General features: G+C 31.5%; 2 protein-coding genes across 3 annotated transcripts in view; one reads left to right on the top strand and one right to left on the bottom strand.

The window, feature by feature from the left end:
• LOC108966777 (pantothenate kinase 3) overlaps positions 1-4496 on the bottom strand; it is a 25789-nt gene extending 21293 nt beyond the window's left edge. Inside the window, exon 1 of one of the 2 annotated variants that reach the window (XM_018929828.1) lies at positions 3635-4496. In XM_018929828.1, coding sequence (XP_018785373.1) covers positions 3635-3689 — 55 coding nt within the window. In that variant the 5' untranslated portion in view covers positions 3690-4496. The remainder of the gene's footprint in view (positions 1-3634) is intronic. The other variant, XM_018929830.1, reaches the window with a different exon arrangement.
• The window catches only part of LOC108966778 (charged multivesicular body protein 7), a gene marked incomplete in the record, with an annotated part of 9134 nt that extends 2429 nt beyond the window's left edge, over positions 1-6705 (top strand). Inside the window, 4 exon segments of the mRNA XM_018929832.1 lie at positions 4800-5460; positions 5522-5735; positions 5794-6003; positions 6063-6705. Coding sequence (XP_018785377.1) covers positions 4930-5460; positions 5522-5735; positions 5794-6003; positions 6063-6559 — 1452 coding nt within the window.
• Positions 6706-10442: the final 3737 nt, after the last annotated feature.

Below are 10442 nucleotides of genomic sequence, written 5' to 3'. Positions count from 1 at the left end.
AAAAAGTTTTAGCATAAACTATTAAAAAGTTAAAAAAAAAAAACACAAATAACTCCAAAGCAAAAACTTCCAAACAATTTAGAAAATTTCGGAAAAAAATTAAAAAATTTTCAAAAAAACTCCCAAAAAATTTACAAAATTTTATGGAAAAAAAATTGAAAAAGCTTTCTGATTTTATCAGCAAATAACTAAAAAACCGTCTAAAAATTTTAAGAATAAAAAACTGGATAAGTATGTTCTTTGTAATCTTTCGATGAATTATTATTTTTTGGAAATTTGTTTAGCAAATTGATATTTTTTTAATTTTTTCACACACAAATTTGTTGTTGATGTAGGGGCAGAATTCTGCTGGGTTAACAGCCTTGACTGTACAAAAAATTCGGGTCCGTTCCGGTTACGTAGATTGTCATGACAACGGCAAACTTAACTTTTCACTTAATCGCTTTACCGTTATATATTTGAACAACTTATATAGTAAGACTTTTTTGGTTACAATATTTGGAATACTTTTGGTTTGGTAATGGAAGATTGAAAACAGCATTTCCGCCATATTTTGCTGTTTTATTATTATAAGGGTAAAAAGGGTCAAGAAACGCAAGTATTATATGATGTGTTGACCGAACGCCAATGCCACAATGGGCCTTCCTGGCGCCGAAAAATGGGCTGTTTACAAGAATGTGAAGTCCAAGAGATCATGCACCGTCTACAATGGTTGAACCAGCTCAAAAGTTCATATGTATATTTGGTTGGATTTCAAAGGGATCGTTTTTTGAGATTTGGACGAATTGAGTTATGCAGCAGAGTCAAGAATTGATCAATAGAAAAGGTGTATTGTTCCACAAGGTTGGTGCAAGATCTCATACAATGCTTGAATAATTTTTTAAAGTATTCCAACTCTAATCCAAAGTTAATTAGGTACTTATGTATATTCAACCGATTAACATCCGCATGTACACTTTGACCTAAAATACTTTAGCAAGATAAGAAAGACACGCCGTCGCCGGCATTTTTGGCTGTCATGCAAGCATTAAAAAAATACACGTGAAAATCAGCCAAAATAAATGCATTATTTTGAACTCTAACATTGGGCTTATCAAAACCATGAACAATATTGCTCGGATTTAGGTGTAGCACAAATTATAATTAAAGTAAAATATGTGTTACTAAGCTATTTGAGTTATTTTAAAAAATTTCGCCTCAGCTAACGAAATGCAAAATACAAAAATAATACAAATTTTTAAATTTTTTTTTTTTTGAAGAACAATATTTTACTATTTTTTGTTCATAGTAGTATACATTACGATAAAAAAGTAAACGAAAATTGTAAATAGAACGCAAAATATTTAATTATTCATCAATAATTAACATCAATGAAGCAAAGCGACCTGCTCCACTTGGGATGGACACCTGACCTGAACACGCAAAGGATATTGGCTTTACGGGTGGTCCAAGATTGGGGAAAAGGTTGGTGGAGGTGTTGAGCAAGAAATTGTTCAGAGGAATAAAGATTGTATGTCAAAAAGTTGAAAGGAAAGGTTCACACATAAAGAGAAATTGCAAATATATTGAATAGATCGCAAGAACTGGTATTTAATGCCGTAAAATCTGCGGAAATATATGAAAGAATACCATGAAAAAAAGATGATCAAAATATTGCAGGATTATCGATGCGCGATCCGTTTAAGTTCACTGCAGCCATTCAAGAAGAATTAGATGCAAAAATTTCTTGAAGATCAGTAAGGCTTGTGGAGAAACCTATTTTTAGCAGATTGTGCCTAGAGGTATTCAGTTTACGAAAGCACACATTAATTAGGTTGGTGTTGAAATTGAAAAACAAGGTAGTTCCACATTCCATGTTTTGATGACTCCAAATTTAATAATATTAGGAGATGATGGTAGAACGTGGGTCCGACATTCAAAAAATAAATAGATATACGTCTGCTATGCGATTGAGTCCTTCAAACACGGTGGTGGTAATAATATATAATGGTCTGGGGCTGTTTTTTTTTGGCATGGCGTCGGACCTATGAACCGTCAAATAATCATGCTCCCATATGTTGAATGGAATTTTCATTTCATTTAGCATTTATTTTTTGCGTTATTTTTTTATTTAAATTTTTTTATTACTTTTCTTTTAATTAAATTTTTTTTATAATTTTTGTTTTTATTTTTTCTTATATTGGTTTAGTGAGCCAATTCAAAATACTTTTTTTATGAAAAATTTCTGAATTATTGTTTACCATAAAACCGTTTGGTAAAATTCTGTTGATACAAAATAATCTCCATCAAGGTCAACAATATTTAAATATTGATTTTATTTTCAATATAATTATTTACACTTTAAAAAGTTTGTGTTTTAAAAAAAAATATTTGTGAAAACTAAAAATTACGTAACTTTCGCTTTTGAACTTCTTAAAATTATAAAAATTTGCCATAACTTTATCCAAGTGCTTTAGAGCACCAGCAATGCGAACTGTAGCGTGCAAAAATCATACGATACGGCGGCTCGTTTAATATGTTTACATACGTACTATCGACGCTGATTTCTATACACACACATGAACAAACAAATTAATATATTGAGTGTTGACTAATCAACGAACGTTGCTCGCATATTAAAAGTTTCTTGGGTTGCTCTCTTCTGCGGTTTGCTCATAATCATGCTTTGACCAATAGTTTTTTTTCATTCGACGCGTGTACGAAGTGCGATAATACCGAATTAACATGTGTTTAAATGCTAAATATTTCAATATATTAATCATAAAGCATTCAGGTATGTAGAACTTCAAAGTTACGCAGATTATTAGCATATAGCTTAGTTTCTATCAAAAATTACATTTTTGAGGGATTAGTAAAGTGTGCTGTTACATAGTATTTGATATATTTTGCAGATATTGTATAATAGAAAGTAGCTCTTGTGAACTTTATACATACGAGCTACTTTTATTTAGAAACTTCCACCAAGTGATAATTTTTGAAATTATTTTTGAGAAGTCGATTAGTAGGAATTTATAAACCTCTATAAGAAAACTTGAGAGAATTACACACAAAATCACAACAAAAAGTAATTTAGCTTAAACTAAAAATTCAAGATTTTCGAATTTAAAATAGTTGAAAATATGAAAAAATTTTTACAAAATATAAATCGAACTTCAAAATAAATTAATAAAACCAATCATTTTTTAACCTTATATTTAATTTTGTCCTTAAATAAAAACCGCGTTCATTTTCCTTGCCTGCATTTAGGCGCATTTAAATATAAAATTCTATATTAATGAAAGAATTGTCTGAAGTGTGTGTGCGTGCATACAACAAATGTATTCTCAGCTCGCATTTAAGGGGGAGTAGGGTTTTTAAATTTTTCTTAATTGTATTTATTAAATTAATTTGTCAATACTATTTAGCACATGATGACAAAGTTCTGGTTATTGTTAGATTTATTAGCAAAAAATTGCGAGTTTTCTTTAAGTATTTCCAAAAAATTTAAAAATTTAAATATAGAATAGCTCTAAATTTATAAGTTAACTACCATGTATATTATAAGCTAGTGTTTACTTCTATCTCAATATTTTCATAATATAAATAAATGTATTTAAGAAAATGTAATTTTGAAAACAATGTGAATGATACATACTTTTTAAATGCTTACCTTTAGCCAATTGTGATCTGAGCATTTTTTCGTCTTGCATGTCGTTATAATTAGCCAATAAGATTGTTGATCTATCTGCCCAAACCTTTTACAGAACCTGCGTGTGACGATGTAGATGTTTATAATGCAAATGTAACAACACTATGTGGGCATGTAATGTATAAGACACACTGATGACGACGTAACTAAATGGGCGAGAGACCGAATACCACACTTTATTTGTTGACGTATTACGTATGTACGTATGTATGTTGGTAATGACTATATATTTCACAAAACAAATCACTGTAATCACAAGTTCAATGATAAAATCTTGAATGTAAATAATCGCGCACAACACACTAGCGGTACGTTGTACATATATAGAAGATATTTTAATATTTTTTCAGCTGGAATGGCATACATTCGGTAGCAATTTCTTCTACGTAATAAATTGACGCCAGAGTCTTATCAATCGTAACAAAATGATTCAGCGCGGCGTTTTATTGCTTTCATGTATCACCAGCCAAGCCAAGTAGTTTTCTATTTGCGGTTATTTAATTTTCTTGTTGCTTCACATTGATTGCCTTGGCTATGACAGGCCTTCGAAGTGTGTGTTTACGAGCAAAAACAAGGATTCTGTAGATCTGCCGATACAAATAAAATACTGTTTCAAGGTTATGTCCCTCTGTGCAAATTGATCGGCCGATGCAGCACCTTGTCAAAAGAATTTTATATATAAACCCTATTTACACATATATTTTATGTTTTTCTTATTGCTTGAAGAAAAACTTTCACACAAATTTCACGTTTTAACTCGCACCCACGAATTTTCCAATGAAAGGAAGACACACGATGACAATTGGCCCTACAATTGACAGTAATCAGTTGGTTATATTTTTGTGTGTATCGTTATTTTATTGAGTTAGGTTGTGTTCATTGCACTTTATTATCTGCTTATTATTTTATAGATACATTGCTATTTTTGATACTTTTTAATTAGATTAGATCTTTCATAAAATAATAATTGTTTATTTATATATTTATTTAATTTGTAAATATGTATTTTTATAACTGGATTAAAAAAAATTAAAATTTGGTAGTTTGATATCCTTATAAGTACTAAAATATTCTTAGACCTAGGATTGCAACTCTGTATATTTGAAAGCAGGTACGTCAGTTGAGCAACATTAAAAATAGACGAGTGAACACAATTGAATACAATAATAAACAAATCGCAATTATCTAAATCATTGAAGTAAATTTTTAAAATAAGCTTAAGTTAGCATTATTCCAGTTAAATGTTTTCCTCCACACCATTACGTGCATCAACTAAGGACCGGAATGCCAATAACAGCGCTTCAAGCAATGAACATGGGAATTCTTTAGAAAACAGAAATTCCTTTCCCTATCCACCTTGTTGGAAGAATGGTGTTCGTATGATTGCACTATTGGCACCGTTTCGTATACGGGAACTCAATCCAGAACACTACGATTCAAAATTAAAGTTTTGGGAAGATATGATAGCGTTATATTGTGAACACACAGGCACTGGCTGCTTTTGCAAACGCGACCTACAGCACACATTTACGCGTGGTGATCGAATACCCTCCGGTTTGGACACAGTTTTTAGCGAGATGTTGCACGCCAAGAAAATACGCGCACGTGCAGATTTTGAATATGATCCTGAAAATACATGGAGCGGTTGGGCGATGAATAATTTTGTAAAACTTCCAATATCTTGGGGTTGGCAAACATTGAAGAGCAGAATAGGACTACAGTCAGAGAATCAAGCAAACTGGCTAGAATATGTTCACTTAGATGTTATGAAGGTTAGCGAATATTAATAATATACTTGTATGCTTATTTATATATACATTAATTTTATTGTAGAAATTTTGTAAACAATTGCAACAAAGTGTGTTGCAAGAACATCAGGGCGAACTGCTGCATTATGAAAACTTTAGAGAACTTTCGAGCGCTGTTTTGGCGCTTAAAGAGGATTGCCTACATTTATGTTTGCACGTGTTGCATTGTCAAAGAAAAATTGGAGTTGAGTACAAACTAGACAAAAAAGAACAACAAATACACTTGATCAAAATACCTTGTGAGTATACCATGCAACAAGGTTTGATAATTAAAATATTGAAATTAAACTTTTCCAGCAAAAACTGATACAAGCATTGAAATCACTGAGACTGATCGTGCCGTGCACAACCTTAAAATGACACAAGCCAGTTTGTTGAAACAATTGGAAAAATTGGAGGAAGACATAAAGGAAAATGCAGAAAAAGCACGCCAATATATAAAAGAGAACAAACGTCAATTGGCTAAGACTTACTTGCGAAAGAAACAATTATTGGAGAAAAATCATGGTGGGTTACAAACAAATTTGATTTCGAAAATTTATTTATTTGCAATTTTTTTATTATAGAAAAACGTAGCATAGCTTTACACAATATAGAATCGCTTATAACTAGCGTGGATGAGGCACAAAGTCATGGACAAATACTCGATGCTTATAAGATCGGCTCAAAGGCATTACAAAAAGCACTTAACGACTCCGGTTTGAAATATGACAATGTCGATGAAGTTATCGCCGAGGTGCGTGACACTATGGAGACACATCAAGAGTTACAAGATACCTTGGCTAATGCGGGAGTATCAGATATTGCCGCCGGTGGTGCTGATGTCAATGATAATGATGCTTTGGAACGTGAATTACAACAAATACTCGGTCAAACGGGTCAGACGCCCACCAAGCCAACAAATACAAATGAAAACGCAAATATAAGCAAATCTGCAGCCAGCGGCTTGCCCAAACCACAAATAACCGATGCAGAACTTTTGGCTATGTTAGCGGGTCTGGAAGTTGAAGACGGTTCACCCAGAAAAAGCGAGGCGGGTGTACGCACTACTGCTACTGAATGAGTGTTATCAAAGTTCACCACGTTGAATGAGTTGCCATTTTAGTTAAAAGATCTTACTGATTTTATTTATCTGCTTTAATTTAAGGGTGAATGTTTTGAAAACGTATATGTTCTAGAAAAATTAAACTTTATCAAAATAAAAGCATATTTATTTTAGTTTTTATTTCATATTTATTTGGTCTATATGGAGTTATTCATTAAAACTCTTTGCTCATTAATAATTTTTTTGATTGTGTACAAAAGACCTACGCAATAAACACATTCCATTAGTACWTACTTTACTTTACTTTTATGATTTTATACTTAAATACATTGTATTCGAAAATTATTACGTTAACTTTAATTTACTCGTATATTTCCTATAGATTCATTTTATTTTTATATATTTTTTTTATTAACAGGTTATAAGATCAATTATGTTCAAATTAATTTCATGCGATTTGGTTTTATTAACAAAATTCATTGAATATACAGAATACTTGTATGTGTTTAATTGTTTTTATTTAATAAAAGTTTAAGGTATTAGTAAAAAGTTTTGAAGGCCAAAATATACTAAATTTTGTATCATAATACTTAATATAAGAAATTGCTATTTATTTGACTTATTTCGTGTTTTATTTTAAGTAAAAGCATTAGAGCGAAAATTATTCTGAAAAATTTATTAAATATTCCAGTATAAGTATCAGCTGAGTATCTACAGAAAAACAACAGTGTCGCAATATTGGTGTAGTTGTTTACTTGCTCGAACATGTTCGATGTTTTGTGTGCTCTTAACTTGCACTTTCTTATGCTTAACAATAAAAAATATTTAAGAGTGTGCATATACAACTAGAAATTATTTATATATTAGGTTGTCAAAAAAGTCACGTGTTTGATTGATTGTCGTTTCTTTTAAGTCGTTCGTGAGTTATAGCGTCGCAAACATGGAGCAAAATAATGAGAAAATACGGCATATTTTACAATACTACTACGATAAAGGCAAAAATGCATCTCAAGCCGCCAATAAAATTTGTGCAGTTTATGGACCCGATACAGTTTCTATTTTCACCGCACAACGATGCTTTCAACGTTTTCGTTCTGGTGTAGAGGTGGTCAAAGATGCGCCACGCTCCGGAAGGCCTGTCGTCGAAAATTGCGAAAGAGACCGTAGCATCGGTCAAGAGCTGGGCATGAGTCATCAAAAAAAATTTTATGAACAATTGAAAATTCAATAAAAAAATACCGCAAGACTTTTTTGACAACCTATTATTTTACAATATTTTTTAAAACGAATTTATTAGATAACCACAATTTTTACTTGAAGTAAGAAAAATAAAAATTATATTCGCACCTATATGGTCGCCTGAATACAGTGAAACGCAGGCGAGGAAGCTACAGACAAGTCAGTAAACAGCACTCCGCACTACAACGGGATGCGTCTTGGTGTCTCTCATCGAGCATCTACACAATGAGCCCCGCATGTTCTAGTTTAGCAGCAAAATGAACTCCTCTCTAAGCAGTTTCTGCTGGCGCGCTTTCATAGAAAATATTCTGCTTTCAGCGGAACCGCCACATACGAACATCAAGAGGTCTTTCCTTAACTACGTCGACGACATAAAACTATACCCCGACCAGACTTCGAACGCAACATGCCCTAACCGCCATTCACAGTGGAGCCATAAGTACCTTCAAGACTGGATCACCGTTACAACAACAACTTGGAAATAATCACTATATACTTTAGGTATCCTATAAAAGCTAACTTTAATAATACACCAAACAAATAATAAATAAACCAAAAACAATACATATTATATTATTATACAGACAAATTAAGACAAAATCTACCAATTTGTTCATCATATTATCCTTTTTATTTATTGCACGTTTACATAATTTCAAGTTGTAACCTTTTCATACTGCAAAATTGTTATTATTACATTTTATTTTATTGTGTTCAGCTTATTTTCAAGAGTTCAAAGTCCAATTTATTTAGTTTCGTAATTAATACGTAGTAACTAAGAAAAATAATAATTATAATTTTATACAATACAAAAATATGCGCTAAAAATATTTCAATTTTATTTGTTACACATACATATATCTCTAAGTTTATTAATTATATTATTTTATATTAATTGTATGCATGTATGTATATACTAAATATTTGAATTCTCATTAATATTAAAACTAACGCTAGAACAGTATATATATTGCTAGGCCGTATGAGTCGATCGATGTGTGTTGTTGAGTACACTAAGTGTACTAATGTGTGTGTGTGTGTGTTTGTATGCGAGTGAGAATTGATTATTCACAGTTATAAACGATTGATTGAGTATGTACGTGCAAATGTGTATGCATGTATGTCATACATGCATAGTAGTGTGTCCGTTATTTCGCAGGTTGTTATAACATTAAATCTTTTGATATTTCACAATAAAATTTGTATCTCCAAAGCAATATTTCTTATAAATTTGAAAAAAAACAAGAAAAAACCATTCACAGGTGCATTTCTGTTAGTAACTATGTGTTCAGTGCGTATGGAAGCTGTATGCTGTAGTAATCCGTTCTGAACAGATTTTTTGGAGTTTACATTGTTGCCTAAAAAATCAATCTATACCAAATTTCGTGAATCTTGTCAAATGTGAAAGTTTTCCATACAAGCATTTGAATCAGATCGTTCAGTTTGTACGGCAGCTATATGTTATAGTGGTCCGATATCGGCCGTTCCGACAAATGAGCAGCTTCTTGCAGAGAAAATGCCGTTTGCAAAATTTCAAAACGATATCTTGACCACAAATAACCGATGCAAAACTACGGGACTAGTTCGTATTTATACAGACAGACAGACGAACATGGCTAAATCGACTCAGATCGACATACTGATCATTTATATATATATACTTGATAGGGTCTCCGACGCTTCCTTCTGGGTGTTACAAACTTCGTGACAAACTTAATATACGCTGTTCAATACAATACATTTTTTACTTAAAAAAATAAAATTTCAATACTTCTTTCAAAGTTATATGTAGGTATGTAGTTAAAGTTATGTATCAATTGTACTGCATTCAAACTTCAAAGTACACCATGTCGTATGCGTAACACAAAATGTATAAATCACTTGCAGAACGCTCAGTACATTACGTAGCTAACTTTAACCGCGTATAACTTTTAAAGGAGTGGTTTCATGAAAAAAATGATTGAAATCTTTTTTAAAGAGCAAAAGATTTTGTTTTGGAATATCACATTTCCAAAATTGTTGGCCTACTTGTTTAATGCAAAATGTTACAGGGAATATATACAAAGAAAAAGTACAATGATTTAGGTACGATTTAAACTAAAAATAAGAAGCTTGTTTGGTTTCTTATTTTTAAATAATAATAACAAATAGCCTGCGAAAATAAAGAACACCCTAATATGCACATAGTTATGCAAATATGGTATACACATGTTTGGGGACGCACATTATACTCCTAAGCTTGACTTATGTAGCTTCTTTCACGCCGCTGATTGCTGACACAAGCCGGAAAAAGCAGCGAAATATATCTTATATTATTTTTTATATATTTTTTTTAAATTTAATTTCTATAGCCGAAAGCAGTCTTTTTGTTGTACTTCAAACGAAATGGTAGTATATAAAGCAGCGCTTAACAGAAACGATTTTAGTATCCGAATTAAATGCGCGAAATGGCTATTAATGCTTGCTATTACAAATTTGCTTTTGTATTTTGTGTCAGTAACCAGCCATCTTGCCAGATTATACGTTTTTTTTTATATAATTTTTATGCGTGTATTGGATATACTTATTTTTATGTGTGTTATTGTGTTGGTACTACGGTTTGAGTTAACTTCTAATGTTTTTTTATTTATTCAATTATTATTTTTTCATTTATTAAATAAAT

The sequence above is a fragment of the Bactrocera latifrons genome, unplaced genomic scaffold (genome assembly GCF_001853355.1).
Source record: "Bactrocera latifrons isolate USDA-ARS-PBARC rearing strain unplaced genomic scaffold, ASM185335v1 scaffold_17, whole genome shotgun sequence".
Taxonomy (NCBI): domain Eukaryota; kingdom Metazoa; phylum Arthropoda; class Insecta; order Diptera; family Tephritidae; genus Bactrocera; species Bactrocera latifrons.
This window is presented reverse-complemented; position numbering and strand designations above follow the sequence as displayed.